The following is a 22588-nucleotide window of genomic DNA, read 5'->3' as shown; positions in this document are numbered from 1 at the left end:
GGGAGGGAGGAGGGAGGGAAGGAGGGGGGAGGGGGAGGGGGGGAGGAGTAACTAAGAGGAGTCAGATCAGTGGCTCCTGGCTATGGCAATGTTGAACAGATTTACAGTGCATATAAACTACTGATGGAGGTATTTCTTTCTCTCTATTAACAAATTTGAAGGCTTTTCCTTACCCTTGGTTTCTTTTTTATTAAACTGTCCACCTTTTTTCACATGGTTTGTAAGGTGTTACAGCATTTTTATTTTTTTGTCACACCTAAAGCCACCCTTAAGGATTCCCTGCCCACACCCGGGGCTGAGGCTCTCTGGCAGGAAGCATTGGCCTCTTCTGTGGTGTGGATGCTTCTTCTGTGAATCTCCTCATGTGATGAAGGTCATGTCCCTGAACATGGAGTTAAGAGATGCCTGCAAATGGCTTCCTGCCTGGTACACACTAGCTCAAGTGACCGGTTCTCTGTAGCTCAGTTAACCTTCCCTGGATCTGAACTCAGCTAACTGTCCCTGGACCCTGGACCTTAGCTCAGCTGACCTCCTCCAAAAGTCCTCAGGACACTCCATCTGCCCACAGCTGGTGACCTCAGCTAAGGCAAGGCCTACTTTATTACCAAGTGTTGAACATTTCATGGAACTGGATACTGCGCTAAAAATGAAACAGAAGAGTTGGCGGGTGAAATTTTGTACCACTCTAAAGCTAAACTATTATCAATTGAAACTCTTTGATTATAGGCTGCATATACATGCATGCATTCATGCATACATACACATATGCATAATGTGTTTGCTTCCCCACAGCAGGACAGGAATTTGAGCTTGTCTCCCAATGTCTGGAAGAGTGCCTGGTACTTAGCAGTTACACAGTGACTTTTGTTGAGCGAAGGAGCGAGTAATAAACAAGAGGGTTTTTTTCCTACTGTTTCTCTCCCCTCTGCCAATGAGGAGCAAAGTGAATTCTGGGGTTGTACCTCATACTGCAGTTAGCTTTGTCTTAATTCTCACAGAATACCTAGAATGTGAGTGGGAGAAAAAAAAAATGGCAGGAAAAAAGCGACCCACTTTCCCCCCCTCACTTGGAATGGTTCTTATGGGTTCATGCACACTTTTTGTTTTGTTCTTGGATTAAGAAATGCCAGACACTCCTTTGGGAACTTGAACAGCACAGACGACTGGTGGGACTGGACTCTGAGCATGTTGCTGGACGGGCTGCACCCAGAAGGACCCTCTGCTGGAGCCCTGGGGGCTCAGGTGGGCATGCGTTCATTTCCTGTCTAATGGAAGCCATACGGCAGTAAGGGGGACTACAAGGCAGTGAAGGGTCTGCTCATTGGCACCATGGCAAAGAAACCTGTCTGTCTCCTTGCCTGGAGTCTGTGTTCTTCCCCCATGTCGGCCTCCTAAGCTATTCACATCCCCAGTCAACGTTTGCCAGTCCAAGCCGGACCCTGGCACTTTAACAGAGGTTCAGGGCGAGACTAAAGAAGAAGCTAACTTACTGCCTGCATGGCAAGGGCTCAGGAGTCCCCAGAGCAGAAGAGGAGCCCATGGCTAAGGCAGCAGCATCAGGGAAGCTTCCAGACAGGGAGCAAGGCTGCTCCTGCGTTTGTGCTGTCCTGTCCCTCATTCATAGTTTACTTTCTCCCGTTTTTGAAAAATATAAGGTCTTTGTCTTGCATTCCTCAAACATTTTGTCCTTCGTTTCATTTTCTTGTATTCCAAAAACGTCGTGGAGATGCCTGGGGTCGTTTGCATGGTGTGTGGGGGGGGGGGGGACTCCAAGAGGAAGGCATTTGAATGCTTTCTTTATCTGGAGGATGCTGAGGAGAGGGTGCCGATTGCATCTGCAGAAGGCTGGTTCCTGGAATGTCGTTGCATCCTCAGAATTGCAGGAGAGTAAACTTCTGATTCTGCAGATGCGGTGACCTGGGCTTCCGCAGCCTTGTCAGTGATTCCGTACTGCAACCATTGAAGTGCACAACATTCTTATACTCTGAGTCTCCCCCTGTTTCAGCCTGCAGCTCTCGGAGGGCAGTGCCACCTCATAGGCCCTGCGGTGATCAGGCAGCTCATGGTTTCTTCTGGTACTGCATGCACGGTAAGTGCACTGGGAGACTCGGGGTTGGCACATCAGTTAAGCTCCCCAGACAACTGGGAGGCAGTGTGAGAGTTCCAGGTGCCAGGGCCATCCTTCCTTCTGCCCTTTCCAAGAGCCCTCTTGTACCCTCTGCTTTCTTCCCCAGAAGGCTTCTCTTCACTTCTAGAGTTGCCACGCTAGGCAAAAGAAGGCTTTTTTTTTTTTTTCTAAAACTGAAACTAAAATATTCTTGCATTATTTTCTGATGAAGAAGGGTACTCAGAGACATCATCACTACGTAAGGCAATGTTTTGCAGATTGGCCAGCCCCACATAAATGCAGCCTTCAGCAGGCATAGCCCTGATCCTTCTAGCTTGAGACGAAGCTGAGATCAACAAGTAGGCTTGAGACTTGTCCTCGAGAGTAGCAGGGTCCCTGGCCACAGAGCCTCTGCTGTACTTTGTGTGACGGAGCTTGGGAGCCCCACAATGTTGATGGACTTAGAAACAGGGATCAGTCAGGGTTACTTGATGGGCAGTTTGTGCTCTAGCCTCCCAGGCCAGTCTCAGAACCCACGGAAGATGTACCACCTACGCTGAATCACAACCTTGACCTTGAGAACCTAAAAGTGACCCCTAGTAGTCCTGAGGCCTGTGGGGCGATGAAGAAGATCTCCGTGTACAGCCTAGGAAGAACAAGGTGAGAGAGACTCAAGAAGATGCTCCTGGGCCCCATGTTGCTTGCTGAGGCATTTCTGCTGCAGCTCGGCTTCTGGGCAGGCAGGGAAAGGGCCAGCGCTGCTCAGTTCTGAGCAGTGTTCTGCTTGGGAACAATGGTGTGGAAGAACTCAGACTCTGGTGTTCAGACCCAAGTTCATGGAAGACGACAGAGTGGGACATTTTTTAAAAGTGGCTGCCAGAGCCTGCGGAGTCTTGGAGTCAGGTGAATCTTTGTCCTTTGCTCACTGTGTGACAAGTGGGGTGCTCACTTGGTCTGGATTATTCCCCCCCCCAACTCCTAGAAGATCACAGACACTGCCTTGAGCTGCACTGGAGCAAATAAGGAATGGGTATTCCAGTTTGTATGGATACAGCACACATACACTATGCTTCCTGATGCTCAGCCTACAGTCAGGTGCCCTGCCTGTTCCGCAGGATACCCTAGGCCCACAGCCTTCACCACAGAATGGGGCTTTGCATAGGAAATCTGTGCTGTCAGAGTAGTGTGCCCGGAGGAATATAAATTAGTACAGTGTGGTTACTTTCTGTCCACGCAGTCCACGGTGAAGAGAAGGAGGTGACTATTTGCCAGCCCTTAGGGAGGGCAGCTGGGCTTCTTTCCCTCACGGGGCACAGGTGAGGGTGGACACCATCTTTTGGCTGCAGCTGCAGCTTTCCTGCAGGGACAAGGAGGGAAAGAGGGACAGTGGGCTCCTGGTGGGGACCCTAGCTCCCAAAAGAACTGTCTGTGCGGTAATCAGAAGCCTGGAGATCATCTGTCCCCGTGAAGGCTTGCATTGGGTATATTGGGCACCGTGCCACAGTGGGATTTTCCCTGGGCTCCTGAGTCTTGTTTTCTGCCCTCCCTCTGAACCTGAGCTGTTTTCCAGGCATGAAGTCGACGTAGCCCTGACTGCCCTCAGGACCAGCAGGTGGGTGGACCACTGCACCAGGGCCGTGTCTGTGCACTTCACTCTCTACAACCCTCCCACGCAACTCTTCACCAGTGTGACCCTAGGTGCAGAGCTTCTCCCCACGGGAGGTCTTGTCCCCTCATCCCTGGTCGAGTCAATCAGCATCTACGGTGACTCAGCCCCACGCTACCTTCTTGTGCTTTCTGAGGTGAGTCCACCTGCCCTGGGCCTCCTGGGTAGGCACAGAGAGCTGGGGCTTCACATGGCTAAATGCCTCTGCAAGCTGAATACCTCTACCGCCATGAAGCTAGGGCCTTTCCAATGACCCACCCACACAATTATTATTAGCTCCCTTCCATGTAGTATGAATCATAGAATAAGTGTTGGGACTAATTATAAAGAACATCCCCAACGGGGAAACCAACCACAACATACAAAATGAGAACAAATATTCAACTGCCTTGAGGTACTAAATTCAACATGGAGTCTTTTTTTTTTCCCCCTGAGACAGTGTTTCTCTGTAGCTTTGGAGCCTGTCCTGGAACTAGCTCTCGTAGACCAGGTTGGCCTCGAGCTCACAGAGATCCGCCCGTCTCTGCCTCCCAAGTGCTGAGATTAAAGGCGTGCACCACCACCGCCCAGCTTCGACGTGGAGTCTTAGTCAGCCTCAGCTACCGTAACAAAATGCCGTCATCCATCACTGTTCAACATTTAACTTTCTACAGTCAACCATGATCTGAAAATATGTAGTGGAATATTCCAGAATAAAATGATGTTTACATTTTTAAAATCAACCTTATAGTTATATTATGGTATAATTGAAGAATGTTGTTATTATTTTTTATTGCTGTTAATCAGTTACTATGCCAGATTTAAAAATTAAAGTTTACCATAGCTAGCTATGTATTTATAAAAACGTTCCAGTATTAATGGGGTTTGTCACTACTGAAATTTCAGACAGCCACTGGGGACTGCCACGTATCCCTGTCAGGTGAATAAGACTACTTACTGTTCAATGCCTGGGTGGCTTAACTAATAGACCTCTATTTAAGAAAGATCTGGCAGCTACAACCCCAAGATGAAGCAGCTGGGAGTGCTGGGCTGTAGTGAAGACCCTCCTTGGTGGGGGGATGCTGTCTTCTCGCCGTGTCACGCAGCCTGGCTCCATCTCTGCACCAGTGAATAAAGAGAAAGTTTGTGTGCTCTGGGCATCAATGTGTATATAGACCCCAATATTATAGAAACAGGGCCCCACCTCATGCCTGCACTTGGCGTTAACTTCTTCTATTGAGGCCTGCCTCCAAAGAGAGATATTATGGGGTTTGGAGCTCCAAAAAATTGATTTGGGGATATCTGCCCCCCCAAGGTCCATAGTGCCAGGAGTCAGTGGCTCACATTGCTTCACTGAACAGCCACAAGCCTCAGCAGCCACCCACAAAGACACGGCACCCATAGCTCCCAAAGACAATGGGAAAAGCCCCTGCTGATGGGTTTCAGTTTCCTGCAAACTGGTGAATAAATGGCAGGCTGGCATGATGAGCTGGTGGTAGCTGTGGACACCCCTATGTCTTATTCCTATGCCTCAGGGTCAATAGCACATCCTAATGCTGCACATGGAATTGGGTCTCTGGGACCGCTTGGTGTGAAGGGATAGCGAGCTGCCCAGGTGCCTACTGAAGGCTAGTTTGTTATCAAATGCTGCCAAGAGGGAGAGGCTTGTACCATGTCCACGGAAGCAGACCTTGAAAAAACTACTTAGCTAACCCTTCGTTTGTCTCACTTATTTCCGGCCCCTCCCAGCTGGTGTTCCTAGTCCTCAACGTGACCCACCTCTGTTTCCAGCTCTGGGGAATGACCACCAAGGGCGTCCTCAGCTACTGGAGGAAACCAAGACACTGGCTGGAGGTAACCTCTCTGATGTCGTCTTCTTTATGTAGAATAGTGACACAAAAGTATTTTCATCGGAAAGGGAAAATATTTTTATCAGAAAGTCTTATAGATACTATTCCCAGTATCACTGTAGTTCCTCTGAGAGGCAGAATAGCATTTGAAATCAGGTTCTCTTGGTGTCTGGTGGTATTGGTGGTAGTGGTGCATGTATATATATGTGTGTGTGTGTGTGTGTGTGTGTGTGTGTGTGTGTGTGTATCATGTTCATGTGTGTTTGGGTACATAAACATGTGGAGGCCAGCCCTGAGTGTCATTTCTCATATACCATCAATCTCTCTTTTTAAGACAATGTCTCTAACTGGCCTGGAAATTATCAAATGGATGAGGCATGCTAGCTGGAGAGCCCCAGGAATCCACCTATCTCTGTCTCCCCCACACAGGGAGTCCAAGCATGTGCAATGACAGGCATTTTTACACTGGCTCTGGACATTGCATTCACGTCCTCATGCATCCACTTCACCCTCTGAGTTATCTCCTTAACCACTGACTAAATGTTTGACAGGCAGCTTGTCACCAGAGGGTCAGGGATGCCAACTGTGTCCTCCCTCAGCTGACTAACCGACCTTTCTCCCCTGTGTTGCAGCTCTCTACGGTTGGGGTAGCCCTGGCCTACCATGCAGCCTCTGGTCACCTCACTAGCCTTGCCGAGAATGTCACTGACCAGTTCCACAAAGGACTTCACCAGATGTTTGTGGACCTAAGTCTGATGATGTCATGGAATCAGGTATGCTAGGGGTCTCAAGGCTACCCAAAAGAAGCCATAACTGATGTTGCTCAGTGACATCTGTCACACAAGGACAGGACTAGAAGGTTCAGTGTGATGATTTGTCCTGTTGAAGGATAATGCTGTGAGCTCATAGATGGTGGCACTTGAAGCACTGAGGGAGTTGGAAAATTCCACGTGTGCCCACTAGCTGGGCATCCATGCACACTATGTGGAGCAGAACTCAAGAGCCAGGGATGCCAATGGACTTGCAGCAGCGTGGGGAAGCAGGTGTCAGTCAGCATAGTCTACAGTAAGGAGGCTGGCACTAACATGCTTAGACATCATGCCTGTCTTCCCTTCCATCTGGCCATGGTCTTAAATGCAGGGATTTTCAATAAGACATAAGCCTGAGACTCGGAGACAGACTTGAGGTCATGAAAAAGAGAAACATTACCTCTAAGTCCTTCTATCTCTGTTCTCCAGGCTTCTGACTGTAGAATGGGACCTCTACCAAGAGGACCAGGTGGAATATCCAGGATAGGTCTCATAAGCCCCTGGGAGACCAGGGAATCCTATCATAAGCAGGTGGGCTCCCTGGAGGTCCACTGCCTCATGCCACAGAGGGTATATGCATACTGAATCTGTATTCCCATCTGCTGTAGCCACAGCAAACACCTCTACCTACCCACAGATTCTTTTTTTCCTCTGATAATTTTTTATTACTTTATAAATCAAAATTTCCACTTCCTCCCCTCCTCCCACTTCCCTCTTGCTCTGCCATTCCCCCTTCCCCTCCAGTCCTAAGAGAAGGCAGGGTATTTTGCCCTGTACCCACAGATTCTCTAAGTCTCTTTTCTACCTGCCTTGAGGGCTGTCAATGCCCCAGGGTTATCCTGTACCTAGAGTACCTTCATACCCTGGACAAGATGCTCCCAGAACAACCTGAAAAGAGGGGGGACTGGTTCCCCTCTAACCTCAGTGCTCCCTGTTCCACCTTCTCTCTATAACTTCCCTTTGGCTCTTCTTAGATGTACCCTGGGGCCAGCTTTCTTTTCTGCTGAGTTAGAGAGCCTTAGAGGGCACAAGGATGGCAGTTGTCCTCCACCACAGCTCTAATCTTTCTTTCCTGGATAAGTGGTACCACTGTTGTCTCTGTCTTTCCAGAGGGTATATCAACCTCCACCCATCTTCTTGTCTCTGTTTTCTCACCATCTATACTCTGGGCAAATTGTGGAGCAGAAACACAGAGTGTTCCCGAGACAATTGCTACAGCTAGGGAAACTGAGACCCAAATGATGTCGGGACCTTCCTATAACCAGAGTGACCCAGCTGTGGAAGAACCAGAGACTCATCAGCCTGGGGGCAGTGTCTTGAAGGATCCCAAGCAGAGGACAGTCTGAGTTTCTTCCTGGAGGACAATCATCTTCCTTTAGTAGATGTCACTAGACCTGCGACTTTATAAGTTAGTCCTCAGCCCTCCGGGGCTAAGAAGAGAGCCCTTGCATGAGGGAAACCCTGAAGCTGTACTTCCTACTCCTGAGTGTTGAGCTCCACGGGCACTTATGAGTCTCAAGGTTAGGCATAAACGAAGTAGACATCATCTTTGCATCAGAGCATCTGGCACTTCCTTACTGAGCCTGTCTCCTCCGTTCCTGCTCACCACCCATGGTGCTGTTAAACACATGCTTTGTGCACATTGCTGATCCCAGCGGGGACTTGTTGCATGGAGGGCACCATAGGCCATTTCTGTGCCAAATATCAGGAGGATTCCAGACACTTCTGCACTTCGAAATATAATTGCTACAACTTGTAGGAGTCTTGTATGCCAGTCACAGAAGTCAGGAAAATCATCTTTTTTATCCACACAGGTGGTAAGCTCTGTAAGACAGAAAGGTCTTAAGACCCGTTATCCTTGTACCTCATGGATCCTTCAGCATGTAGAACACCGGGACGCTGCTCTCCAAGTCCTCCCAGCTGTGGGCAATGAACACCTCAGGCGATTCCAAGGACTTTCTGTTTGTTTTGTTCTTTGCCTTAGTTATTTTGAGAAATATGAGCAGTTAAAGAAGACCTGGGTCAGTCATAGCCACTCCAGGACCTTCTTGCAAGCATTTAGCATCTACCGAGATGTGTGTGTTGCTGTATGACTTGGTTGTCTCATATACCAAGAGGCCCGAAGCTCTAAAAAGGAAGTTTATCAGCTTGTTCACTACTGTTCCCCAGACAGATGATGACTCTCGGTTCCACTGTTGGCCTCACTGTCTCATCGTTGCTAGGCCTTCTGGTCTACCTTTCCCGTGTGTCTGTATTTGTCTCCACATTTTCTACCAGGGGGGCTCAACTCACTTTCTGTCTCTTCTACCCAACAACCACAGCTATGCATCAGTCTGGATTCCAACTCCATCCTAGCCAAAGTTCCTTTCCTGAGACACTTTGCAGGACGCTCTTCTCACTGGAGTGTAGTGAGGAGAAACAGGAGTCTGTCAGGACATTCTCAGTGAGCACTGGTTCCCCCAAATGGGTTCACCTTTCACACCCTTTTTCTCCAGCGTGCTGTCTTTCTGGTCATGTTTACTGTCTCCAGAATCTTGCCTGGAATGAGTCCCTCTTCCCTGGGGATTCTATTGTAGCCCGGTGTCAATCTCTGGGCCTTCCCTTAGCTCTTGAGTAAGAGCTGACCTGGTCAAGCCTCATCCTGCCCCACACTCGCATCGGCCGTCTGCCCCTGCATCATCTGTGCCATCATTAGAAAGTTATCTATTTTCACCAGCCAGTGCCTGGGGTACAGCTCAAGCTGCTCAGAGCTAAGTGCTTCCAACTCTCCTCTCCACAGGGCTTAGCTTGACAAACTGGAAAAGAGTTTAGAAATTTGGTATGCAAATTTTTCCATTTTACTCTGAATATAATATTATTTTTCATAGGTTGATCTAAATAAAACACTAAGTAAATTTCTAAACTTACTATCACATGTTAAATTGCAGCTACCAGGAAATTTGCAGTCCTGCCCATAGCTCACATTGTGTTTCACCTACCCAGTGGGGGTTACAGTGTCAACCAACTCCACTTTTTCCCAAGCACAGCCATGTCTTACAGTCTTGAAGGAACCACAGGCATGCCAAGCGTACATCACACAACCATCCAAGCATCAGGTGATGTGCTATCTAGTGAAACAGGTAATGGTGTCCCATCCACACCACAAATGGCACCACCCGTACCCTAAGAAGGTGAGCAGCACACTGAAGCAGTGGAAATGGCTTCTGGTCCTGTAGCTAGTTACCTGAGACGAGAACTGTGATGTAAGAATGGGAGGCATTCAGAGCACGCTGTCACTGTCTGGTCCAGATTGCCTTGCAGCTGCACCTATGGCCTCAGCCTCGGCTTTTCTTTAACCCTACGAGTAAGCATCCTCAAATTTTTAAATATGGTAAGACCATGGTACATACAACACTTAAGAGGTTTTTGAGGGCGAGAAAGAGGAAGACTATACACACATAGCCCTCTTGGCACATGATAGGCATCCTATAAATAAATATGATAAAGAAAACAGTTAAGGAGGCTTCCTGGTGTCCTTTCAATCAGATATAGGCAAAAAAGGGGGCCATGGAGAGGTCATAGCTGTCTCTCTCTACTGTCATGGCCCCTGACCCCTGAGCGCATAGAGAATGAAGTGTGGTCGGCTCAAATTGAGATGTTTGTTGAATCTTATAAATTTAACGTGCAAACATTTCCATTTGTGCGGGATGCATGTATTATTTTACATGCGTCAGTCTAAATAAAATGCAAAGTCAGTCTCTGCATTCATTTCCTCCTGTTAAACTGCAGCTACCAGAAAAGGTGCAGTTCTGTGCACGCCCCCGCTTTGTAGCTCTCCTAGCCAGTACGGGCTGTGGTGTCAGCCGTCCCTGGTTCTCTGTGTCCTGCTGATTCGAAGGGGCCACAGGTGTGCCAGCCCCTCACAACTTCCCTGGGCCTCTGTTGTCATTTCCCAAACAACCTGAAAACCTTGATCCCTTGCCTACATGGAGTTCTAGCGTTTGGCATTCATTTCTTTCTCTTGGGGGAGAGAGACACATGTGCCTAAAGGCCTTTCGCAGCGAGCTTTCAGCAGGGGTTATGGGTACCTGTGCTGCATCTGGACTCTGAGCGTGCCCCTGGGTCACCCTGCTGTGTGTCTTTTGTCCCATCACTGTGTTTGTTTGAGCCATAGACTTCAAAGCTATAATGTGGGAACCGTCCTAGCTATCACGGGACTCAATTTTCAGTATCTTCAAGGCAAGCACTGGTAAAGTGTTGTATGATGAGGGAGACACACCCTGTCACTGCTGCGACAGTCATTTCCTTACTGAGCATGGTGTACTGAGGCTCAGAGGGGAACAGCCAGACCAAATCCGCTGTCTCTACCAGCCTGGCTTCCTGAAGATGCCTTGCAATGTGCTCTGACTCCTGCTTCTGACTTGTGCTCCTCTGCAAACACTGACGCTTGGTGTCCCTGAGAGACCTGGTGTCCCTGGGAGACCTGTGGTCTAAACAACTCCTTAAATGGACTTGTGTTTCAGCACAGCTCACAGGTGTGTGCCCGTGTCTGCATCTCCTTATTGTCCTTGGCAGGACACACTGACCTGCTGTGTTCTTCCCTTAGAGGGTAAGATGGCTCCGGGGAAGCCTGCTGTTCCTCTGGATGTTGAAATGTGCTCACCTCCTCGGCCTCCTAAGCAGCAGGGCAGCCTTCGCCGCAGTGATGCGTTCGTCTCTCTCCAGAGCCCTGGCACCCGCAGTAAGAATTCTCTCCCCTTCTCCAGCGATTTCCTTAGTCAGCCAGCGCATTGGTTCACCCTAGGCAGAGAAGAGTAAACTTCTCACAGGGTGGCACACTATCCAGAATTCTAGCCACCTGACCCATTACGGTGGAGTTTAGATAAGGGGTATCAGTATTATAAGTTGCATTTGTGACAGCAATAGTCAAGATTTATTAAACAATGGCTTTGTGCTACGCTTTCCCACAGCGTTATTATGGTTATTTCCTGTGGTTATTACCACTGACAGATTTCTCCCTAGGTGTCAGGAGTGCTGTGAAGAGCCTCTTATGTGTGAGCACGCTTAACAAGCACCATGGGCTGCGGGCAGGAAAGGTGGTTTTCTCAGATGAAGGAACAAGACACTGAGAGAGGGAATGACACTTGCCTTTGGACTGTAACTTTCAGGTGCTTTGACAGCTGCAGGCTGCTTCTACATGCACTTGTCACCCAAGTCCTGTACACAGAGACTTTTTCGCTCACACGCTAGAATCCACTTTGTGTTATTGGCCTCACGTGAGGAACTACATAGCATGAGTAGAACATAGACAGAAACCCCAATCAGGACGAAAGAGCGTCATGGGTATATAGGGCTCAGCCCTTTGCATGAACGCTTGGCAATGCCTGAACAGGGCAAGTCTCCATCCAGGGATGGGCCAAAAGTTCTAACTGGAGAGTGAAGGCCCAAACCAGGCCCAGTGTGTAGCTTAGGCCCTGATGATGCTCCTGGTTGCTGGTCCTGAGCAGGTCCCAGTGGGGAAGCGCTCACTCCAGCCCCATAGGCCTAGTGCAGCACATGTTCACACCTCTGCCACAGACTGCATTGCTATCAAATCCAAGAGAACCACTTGGCCAGGTGGCTACTGTAAGGATGTTCTGGCTCTCAGGGCCCAGGGCTCACACAGACCCTCAAGGACCCAAGCAAGAGTCTCCTGCTATAGAAAGTATAGGCCCCAGACCTTGCTGGACCTGTGTTTGGAGGAGCAGGTCAGCAAATGGGAGCAGAAGGAATATACCTCCGAGTCTAAGACAGCTACATTTCAACCTAGGCTACCCCTACCCAACTCATAGATGTCACCAGAAGCCAGCAAATAAACCTGCCAGGAAACACATGGCTGATGTATGACAAAGAAGGCTGTTTGTTTTAGAAATTATAGAGATCTATGTGATCCCAACCTAACAGTAAACTGTTATTTATACCATTTAGCATTATATTAAAGTGTTTTTATGTTAAGAAAAGCCCGAGATATAATGAACAATGTCACTTGTGATATTTTCAGTGACACTGCCATTTTAGGAGCAACAATTCCCTCTACCCACTGGGCAAAGTCACCGTCCCTTTTTCATTCTGTTTCAAGACAAGGTCTTATGTAACGCAGCCTGGTCGTAAGCCCACTCTATTGCCAATGATAACCTTGAATTCCCGGTGCTCCTGCCTCCAGCTCAGGGCACTGCGATGGCAGGCATGTCCCACCATGCTCAGCCTAGGCTATGCTTTCTTCCTCCTCAGCCCCACAGACATGTGTGCCAAACCACTTCAGAGTTCAGGATAGTCAATGAGTGCCAGGCAGGAGGCAAGGAATTCTAAATTCAGGGCCAGGGAAACAAACAGAGGCCAGTGATTCCCCAGACAGATAGTACGATGGCAGTCTGTCATCCAGACATCACACCTGAGAAAGTGTGTCAGCCCTGGGGTTGGCTTTAGCAGACAGCGTGAAACAAACTAGGCTACCACACTACAACTACAACAACTACAAGACCCCAAGCCAAGTCCCTGTCTCTATTAGCCAAACCATAAGCTTAACCAGAACCAGTTTGGCTCTTAGTAGCTCTTTCTGATTCTTCTGAAGCCATTATCTTTACATAGCCCATGTGGGGTGCTAGCCACATACAGACAAGAGACCTTCACAGTAGCAGTAGGTCCCATATAGTAGAGGTCTCACATATAGGCAAGATGCTCCTGGCCAAAGGCTGAAGAAGCAGGTCACTGATAGCCAAGCTGGCCTAAAAGGGTGAACCTCTTTACAGCTGATCCATCACAGGCCCTCGTGGTCCATGTGTGTGAACCATGACCTGGCCTTCAGACAGTCTCCCAAGCTTTAGTGGAAGGAGGGTGGCAGGACGGGACTAGAAGAACTCTGACAGCAGAGAAGAGAGCACAGGCCTCTTTTCAGAACTACGAGATGGCTCGGAAGGTGTAGGTACAGGTTGAAACACAGAAAGAGAGCTGGGAGGGGCAACTGTGGTGGAGGTTGGCCTCTTTGGGATAAGATCCTAAAGCAGAAAGGCTTGGGCTGCACACAAAATCCTCTTCTCCCAGCTTTTAGCAACTTAAAATAGTTGAGAAGTCCCCAAATAGCCCTCTTCCCCGAAGAGAGTTGATGAGTCAACATCCCGGGGTTTCCTCCCTGCAGCTGTCAGGGGCCCTGTCGCTGGCTGCCTATTCCCACCTGTGCCGGTTTCTGCTCTTCACCGGGACGCCATCACCCGACACCTCTACAGACGCATTTCCTGAGCTGCTGCTGCTTCAGTTTCTGGGAAGAAACCAAAAGGACTCACTGCGCAATCGCTTGGAGTCTGGGCATCGAGCCGTGGCTTGTTACTGCGGGGCCCTGTTTCTGCTGTTGGCCGCTCTGTGTTTCGGAATGGTATGTGGATACCCCGATGCAGCCTAGACTTTAAAGTCAAAGTGTGTGAAGGTTGCATCTGCTATCAGGACAAAGTGGTCTCTGTCCACATAGACAGACAAGTAGAGACTGCGTTGGCCGAATCTCATGGGAACAGACCCTGCTTCCAGGATCTACCTGAACTGCCCTGAGACGGGGCTGAGGGCACAATCAGCTTGATTCTTCCTTCACTGAGAGCAGTCCAGCAAGACCACAGCTACTTCCGCTCAGGACACGGCCTTCCTGGCCTCCCACTTGGTGACTCACGTCTCTTCTCACCTTCAACTTGATCTCTGGCTGCCTCTCTTGAATCCCTTCTCTGTGAAGAGGGCACTTTTACAGCTGGTCTGCCCTTAAACTCTAAGCCGGCTTCACTGAATCATGGTCCTAGATAGCCCTTTCTGTCTTCCCTTGAATTCTAGCCACATTAGAAGCAGCTATACCAAGAGCTCTACCATCCCTGGGTGGCTCCTGGCACACAGTAATGCTCAATACAAGTAAATGGAATTGGTCAATGCTTTCTCAGTGACCTCAAACTCTTTGTTTCGTGAAGTTCTGCGTGTGCTCTCGTTGGTGGATTGTTACACTAGAAGTGGCTACGTATATGCTCGCACCCTGACAGCCCACAGGCTGGAGCTCTTAGCTCATTTCAATGGTCCACAATCCCCGCTCACTCCTTCCCGTTCATCCATCCATGCTTGATTCCTTCCTCAATCCTGACCACTTACACTCCCAGCTGCCCATCCCCCATCTGTTTACCCACGACTACACTCACTGGCCCACTCACCTAACTCTTTCCATCTATCCATTTTGTGTGTGTGTGTGTGTCTATGCATGTGTGTGTGTATGCGCGCGCACACATTTGGAGGCCAGAGGACAACTCTTAGTGTCATTCCTCAGAGACTGCCTTTCTTCCCCTTAAGAGAAAGCCTCCCATTGTCCTGGAACTTACCAGGTAAGCTATACTGGCAACCAGTAAAATCTAGGAACCCACCTGTCTCTTGTTTCCAAGCGCTAGAATTAAAACTGTGCATCAGGAGGTCCAATTTTGTTTAGGTTTGGTTAGATTTTTCAAGACAGGGTTTCTCTGTGTAGCCCTGCCTGTTCTGGAACTCATTCTGTAGACCAAGCTGCCCCTGAACTCAGAGATCTGCCTGCCTCTGCCTCCTGAGTGCTGGGTTTTAACACCTATAACCACACCAACTTCTTTGGTTGTTTAACCTGCCTTCTGTGCTTTGAAGCCAGCCCTCAGATGTGCAGGCCTGCTGTGTCTATCTGCCAGCTGTGTGTGCTCCCAGCTCTTGGTGTCCCCACACAATCCTGCCAAGGGTTGAAGGGATGATCAAGGGCGGGACACTTTTTAGAGATGTTTTGACATATTTCCGCATAGAAGCCCCTCACACTGTAGAACCCTGCCCCCCACACATACATGCAAGCTATAGTGGAGTCAGGCGATGGAAATCCAGAAGAAAGGGGGAAGGGAGGTCTTAGGGAGGGGTACTGACGTGCTCCTAGGGTGTGGCTCAGCAGCAGTAGGGGAAGGAGGCTCTGGGTCAGCGAGTTAGCAAGCTTTAGCTGCTGGGGCCTGTCAGCACAGCTTCTCCATTTCAATGGACAGACCACGTGAGGTTCTCCGAGGCGTCCAAAGCAGACAGGCTCTAAATGGCTAAAATTTTGCTTGTTTGAGCTGTTTTCCAAAATAAACGGGATGTGAGCTAACACATCTCAGTTGGCAGTGAGGAAATCAATAGCCCAGGGACTCCTATCTGGGGCACAGTGTTGGCTCCTCTTATTAGCACACACGAGGACGCGACAGTCTGCTGGGTCTCTGGTTCTCTTCCGTCTCCCAGACACCAGCCCACACTCCAGCTGAGGTGGTGTGCCCTGCACAGAAACACCTCCGTGAGACGACAGCAGTGTGCTTCAGGGTAAGATAGGCTCTCACTGCTGAGCTCAAACCAAAGTTCAACACCTGAGTGGCGTTTTCCTAATTTTGTTTTGCCAAGCTTCCTGAGAAGTCCTTCAGCATCAGCAGTGGATGTAATGTCCACTTCATAGTTTATCACATTGACAGTCATTCCATAGCTTGGTGACACAGAATTCTCTCTCTCTCTCTCTCTCTCTCTCTCTCTCTCTCTCTCTCTCTCTTCTCTCTCTCTCTCTCTCTCTCTCTCTCTCTCTCTCTCTCTCNTCTCTCTCTCTCTCTCTCTCTCTCTCTCTCTCTCTCTCTCTCTTCTCTCTCTCTCTCTCTCTCTCTCTCTCTCTCTCTCTCTCTCTCTCTCTCTCTTTCTCTTCCAGCTGAGGGCTTCCCTCCTGACTTTTTTCCGAAAAGGAAAGTCTTCTCAAAGAAAATCTCATGTGACACTTACAAATGTCGCTGTTTATGCATGGCATAAAGTCCTCGCCATTTTGGGACTGGAAACAACTCTGGAGGAGACTGAGGTGGCTACAGATCAGGTAAGCTGTGTGACCTTGGAGCAGGAAGCAGTGACACACTCAGGTTGTTGACACTACCATGCAGGCTTGCCTTCTGCTAGAAGAGCATCACTGTGGATCCATACCAATTATTACCGCAAAGGCTCAACCCTAGTGGATCTCGTAGACGCTCCCCTTGAAATACTAAAGAGGTCGCAGGGTTCGCGGACTCCGCCGCTGCTCACTACATCCTGTACTGTTGAAAACGTAGAGTCTCCAGGTTTTCCTTGAATTACTCACTTGCTTTTGGCGCTGGCTATCAGACCCAAACTTCTACCTAAATCATGGGGCCCTTGACACTTCGGCTTGGGCACTCCAGACACTAATACAAACAAGTCCAATCTAGGTATTTTCACAGTGACTTCTCAGCCGTCATCCGTGACCGCTGTGTATACAGAATTCCATGTGGCCCTGAAGCCCGCGAAAAGCAGTCATCGCACCATGTGTTTGGATAGGGCTTACTGCCCATCATGTGCCCATTATGACTTCAGATCCATTCAGTGGCCCTTTGTCAAAGCGTCATCGGTGGTAACACTTTATGAATGAAACAGTGTGTGCACAAACCATACATGAAGGAACCGAGGCCGACAGAAAGAAGCCGGCCCAGCATCCAAATCTTCTGGGTTCTTAATATCTTATAACAGGGAAAACTGTCTAAAGTTGACATCACTGAATAATTCAGATAATGAGGGCAAAACAAAAATTTTGCATTCTTGTATGCCTTTACCAATCTCATTTTCTTCCCCTAAGAATTATTACCTGGATGAATTTTCAAGCCTATTGGATGAACTTCTGCTAAAGATTGATGGTTTGTCTGAAAGCCTAGAACTCTCTAGCCTAGAAAACCAGTGGGGGAGGACAGTGGAGCCAAGGACAGAGGACAGTCCTCTCGTCGGCATTCCAGGGTACCATGCTACTGCGGTAAGACTACGCAAATTATTTTTTAACTTTCTACACGCAAATTTTATATTCTAAAGTTGGTTTGAAATCACAAGGTAGATTTGTATAAAACCCCTCTAATGTAAGAATACATTAGTGTGAAGATGTGCTTTGGCCAGAATTACTTAAATTATTTAAAATGTATGGCAAGACTTCAAGTTTCCAAGTAGTGCCGTGGATATCTATATGCCCCATCCTTTCCCATTCTAACTGTAATCAATAAAGGGACCGAGGCGCAGAAATGGAAAGCGCATCTCGCAGAGATGAGGGATGTCTGCTCACACAGAATGTGACGGGCAGTGCTAAACAGCCTGCTGATGAGCGCACTGAGGATTAGAACAGGGAGGAAAAGATGTGCATCTGGATGCTGCCGTGTGCAAGAGCATGCACGGGGCTCCAGATTGGTACATCCGGAGCTGCCAATCAAAGGCGAGGGCAAAGGAACATTATCTAAAAGCAATTGCCACAGAAGAGTGACTACTGCAAGCAAGGCATTCTCTCATGAAAAATAGTGAAGAAAATTATTATTTCAAAGTGGAGTACAAAGCTAAGAAGAAATAGCGCAAAGATGAAAAAAAAAAAAAAAAAAAAGAACAAGGTCCCCTGGGCAGTGGTAGCATGTGCCTTTAATCCCAGCACTCGCGAGGCAGAGGCTCTCGAGTTCAAGTGAATCTCAGTGAGTTCAAGGCCAGCCTGATCTATAGAGCAAGTTCCAGGACAGCCAGGACTACCCAGAGAAACCCTGTCTTGAAAAAACAAAAAACAAAAGACAAAGTTGATGCGAAAGAAGAAAGAAGTTTCTCTATATCCACAGACATAGAGAAATGCATTTCTATACACAGTAAAGAGAAGAATAAGAATAGATTTGCATGAAAATGAGCAAAGAGTGAGGGCCTGAGAAAACTCAGCAAAAGTAATTTTTTAAAAAAAAAAGGTTAAAATTTATTTTAGGAATAATAATGTACAGAGAAATCTGAAAAGGAGAATAAGTCAGAGAGAGGGTAAGGATTCAGGTCTATACAGATGTTTCTCCACTGACAATGGGGCTCCATCCCAAAATACCTACTATAACTTGAAATGGTGCACAGAGAGGCATTTGATCCACCAGGACTGCCGAGCAGCAGAATAAGCAACACAGCGTGGCACAGGACCAAGTCTCAGTAGAACTAGTCAGGGTCTGTGATGCTTTATGGCCTCTATAGAAAGTGCCATTGTTTCTGAAAAGATCTATCTATCTATCTATCTATCTATCTATCTATCTATCTATCTATCTATCATCTATCTATCTCTCATTCTATCTATGTATCTACCATCCATTTATCACCGGTCTTTATGTGTATGTGTGTGCTTGCATGAGTTTATGTGCACTGGTGCACATGGAGACCAGAATAGGGCATGGCTAGTCAGATCCTGCGGAACTGTAACTTAGAGGCACTTGGGAGCCACTAAATGCTGGTGCTGAGAAATGAACCGGAGTCCTTTGCAAGGGTAGTGCTACCTTTTAATCTTTGAACTCTGAGCCATCACCTTAACACTGAAAAATTGTACTTTCAATTATTATAAGTCAGGGACTATTCATTCACATATCCAAAAAGGAACTCATATCCCAGGGTTTAAAAAAAGTGGATTTAGATCTCTTTAAACTAGGGTAAATGTTAAGACACTAGACTTAAAGTAAGAATGTCATTCTTTTGCTGACGAGATAGCGTCACGGGCTGCTTCTACATGGTTTAAAAAGCTCCACTTTACGATTATTATTCTAATTACTAAAGTGATCCAAAGGTTCATCTCAGTGGTACACACGAAAGGAAAAGCATAATTTTTGAGAATAAGAAATAGAATGGTCAACCGCATGACACACTTAAAAAGCCAGAATGCACATATGCAGAGAGAAAGAACAAGAGGTTCCCACAGCCTCTGTAACATGAAAAAACTGAAAAGTTTATAGTAAACTGTCAGAGCAGGAAGAGAACCATGCGAATGTCCATGCCGTGAGATCTGAGGAAAATAAGGGTAGAACCGGGCTGGCCTGTTCTAGCAAATCAGTACTTCCAGGAACAGCTGATTGAGGGGAAACCGTCTATATTCAACCCAGTTCAGCAGCAAAATTTGCATGCACTCAGCAAAGCAGGAGGGTGGGAATGGTCAACATGAGGCGCAACTGAGCGGAGCCAGCAGCAAGACAAAGTGGCTCTTTCGAGGTGACCTTGTAAGCCGTCAGCTGTCCTACAGCGAAGTACGTGGGTGACGGCGGATGCAAGTGTATACAATACAAAGGGAAAATAGGAAACACATTTGGGGACATTGAGTGAGTGACAAAATCTTAGGGAAGACAAGATGGCTGTATATAACCCCACACAGCGAAATTGACCAGAAAAGAGAGGGAGGTGAAGCAGAGTTGGGATGGGCACCCTTGAAACCACAAGCCAGATGTGGCCCAAGTAAAAGTCATGCTCCTATGGAAAAGCCAAGCCCAGGGTGCCTGCAAACTGTTCCTCGACACACGGAAGAAACCTTTCAAATGTGTTGTCTTAGAACAAGAAATACATTGATTAAAAACTATAGCAAGATATCCCAAACTTCAAAAACCTACCAGCTGTACTGATTTTGACACCAAAAACCATCTACATAAACACTAGCAAGCAAGATCCAGCATCAGACTAAAAGAACAATATCCCATGATTATGAGTTTTAAATTAAGATTACTTTTTTTGTATTAAAAATATATTAACACCCCTTCACCAAAACAAGAGTAAAATATCATTTGACTCACTACATCTGTTTTTAGTGAAATTCAGTGTCTCTTCCTAATGTCTAAAGCCCTCTTTTAAAAGGGATTGACCCTTTTAAAGAAGGTATCTCTGTGGATACAGACAGACACTGGGCCTCAAGCTGCGGACCTCAAGTGCGCTTGAGGGTTTGTTTTTTTTTTTTAACAGTTGAGGCAAGAACTCTAGGCAGAGCTGCATCTCCAGCTCTCACTGGAGCTTTGCTAAGACATAAATCTCCTCCCACTGTCCCCTGTAAGTACACTTATGGACATCAATGTCATGACTCTAAGGGCCAGAATCGCCAAGTGTGTCTGAGGAGTTTCCATATGCATGATGCGAGCCCTTCCGTATTCTCTATGCATCAGACTCCGTGCTGGTTTCCTAACACTCTGCCGTATTCATGCCAGAGACTGCAAAGACTCATACTTGTAATCTGTGCCCCAAGGACAAGCTGTTCTTGTGTGACATGAAGTGCTTGGCACTACCACAATCATCAATTTTACTCCCCTCCCACGGGAAAACGCAATTGTTTTCTGAACAGGCACTTTATGAAGCATTTATCAAAAGCGTATTACACACAAGCCACAGTAGCTGGGTTTGCCAGCGCCTGTAGCACCCAGGTTCCGCAGCACGAGTTAGCTGTCCTTCTGGGAAAAAGCTGGGTGTCAGTGGTCCCCGAGCAGGCCAAGCCCAACTGGGTTTGCAGAACAGACTCCCCTTTGTGTGATGGAAACCAAGAACAGGACCCATTTGATTTTCCTAACTCCGGGGCAGTTGTTTTTCATCTTAACCAATAATAATTAAGATTGGTATCGCTCTAAAAAAGCAGGCGAGGCTGCCCGGAGCTATCACTAACCACCTGCAAGCTGCATTGTTCTTTGTGCTCAAGTGACTCAGAGCACCAGAACGCTGTGGCTGCCAGGCCCACCGCCTCTTCTCGCCCCTGGCTCATTGCTCATTCTGTGATTCTTGGCTCTCCCTTGCCTTTTAGCTACCTCCACCTACAGTCAAAGGAAAGTTCTTGCTTCGCTTCTTGTTGTGGTCCAGGGCCCTGGCCACTCTGTGTGCCCCTTCTCTGCAGATGCTAGCCAGGCCTGAGTACACAGGGGCAATTGGGAGATGCTATGGGGGTTTTGCCCCATAAGATTTCCTCTCGACTTGGCTTTTGTGATGCAGTTCAGTCAGGGAGAGTCAGCCAGAAGGGGACACTTTATCTCAGGACACAGTTGATCGACTCAAGTGGGGCACATGCAGCTCCTCCACAGAGCACCTGTCAATCACACATAAGACCCTGGCTCCCATTCCTAACACAAAATATTTTTTGTTTTGTTTTGTTTGTTTTTTCGAGACAGGGTTTCTCTGTAGCTTTTGGAGCCTGTCCTGGAACTGGCTCTTATAGACCAGGTTGGCCTCAAACTCACAGAGATCTATCTGCCTGCCTCTGCCTCCCGAGTGCTGGGATTAAAGGCGTGTGCCACCACTGCCCGGCTCAACACAGAATATTTTTTAAGTGTAATTACTTAATCTCCTTCTGCCAGGAAGGAAGAAGAGAAGTTTTTGTAGGTGGAAAATTTAGGTTAATGTTCTGCATCTGGGGAATGCAGCGCAGGCCTCCTGTGCTTGCAGAGAAACATCCTGTGCAGAGGCCAGAGGCTCTGCTTTTGGGCAGGTTTGAACTATGCACTTGAATTCTGAAGCTCGCCGTTCATTTCTTGCTGTTCTTTCCTTTCCTTTGCCAGTTTGTGAGGTACCATGGGGATAATTTAGAGCACCCAGCTTCACAGTGAGCCTCTGTCTAGACCAGCGCTTCTCAACCTGTGGGTCATGACCCCACATGTCAGATATTTGTGTTATGATTCATATCAGTAACAAAAATGCAGCTATGAGGTAGCAACAAACTAATTTTATGGTTGGGGGTCACCACAGCCTGAGGAACTATATGAAAGGGTCACAGCCTTCAGAAGGTTGGGTGTCACTGATAGACTTGGTGCTTATAGCTGGCATCCGCAACACTACCCTTCGGTCATGTGGTACTATCTTACTGATGCGGGGGGGGGGGGGGGTAAGGTAATTTAACACACTGAGCTGGAATTCTGGAGGGTGAGGCAGGCTGTGCTTCAAGTAAATCCACCCCAGCCCTCACACGAGGAAAGCAGAGGGCCCTGAATGGTCCTGCTCCTTCTGGTGTGGGCATAGAAGTCTCAAGGTCCCCACCACTGAGCTCCTGTTGACAGTGATTCATTTCTAACTACAGAGGGGCCTCTGGGTGCAGAGTGCAGCCTCGTACCACGTGCCCTCCCTAAAACAAAGGGCACTGTGTCATTGGCAAACGAAGTTAATATATGAACATATTCTTCTTTCTCTGTATGGGCTTAATCTATACTACCAAAAACAGGCGTCAAGGTTCATGAGTGTGCCTGTCACCACTCTGGGCACTAAGGAGGCAATGGCGAGCAACACTAAACAGCAGAAAATCTCAGAAAGATGAGCAAGAATCTGGCAACCTTTGTGCCCATTTAGCTCTGGGTACGATGGGCTTCTTCCATGAAATGGAAAGGGGCCACGAACAGTGCATTCACTAATGAAA

At 47.9% G+C, this 22588-nt stretch overlaps 1 protein-coding gene across 1 annotated transcript in view; it reads left to right on the top strand.

Moving 5' to 3' along the window:
- The window catches only part of Pkd1l1 (polycystin 1 like 1, transient receptor potential channel interacting), a 109229-nt gene that overhangs the window by 82651 nt on the left and 3990 nt on the right, over positions 1-22588 (top strand). Inside the window, exons 41-50 of the mRNA XM_050141092.1 lie at positions 1122-1242; positions 2006-2089; positions 2619-2767; positions 3678-3909; positions 5502-5606; positions 6235-6375; positions 10997-11131; positions 13565-13798; positions 16115-16273; positions 17042-17212. Of these exons, the coding sequence (XP_049997049.1) occupies positions 1122-1242; positions 2006-2089; positions 2619-2767; positions 3678-3909; positions 5502-5606; positions 6235-6375; positions 10997-11131; positions 13565-13798; positions 16115-16273; positions 17042-17212 (1531 nt within the window). The remainder of the gene's footprint in view (positions 1-1121; positions 1243-2005; positions 2090-2618; positions 2768-3677; positions 3910-5501; positions 5607-6234; positions 6376-10996; positions 11132-13564; positions 13799-16114; positions 16274-17041; positions 17213-22588) is intronic.

Source organism: Alexandromys fortis, unplaced genomic scaffold (genome assembly GCF_014885135.2).
Source record: "Alexandromys fortis isolate MF-2015 unplaced genomic scaffold, M_Fortis_MF-2015_v1.1 scaffold_7, whole genome shotgun sequence".
Lineage (NCBI taxonomy): Eukaryota > Metazoa > Chordata > Mammalia > Rodentia > Cricetidae > Alexandromys > Alexandromys fortis.
The sequence above is the reverse complement of the archived record's forward strand: the minus strand, read 5'-3'. Positions and strand labels throughout refer to the sequence as shown.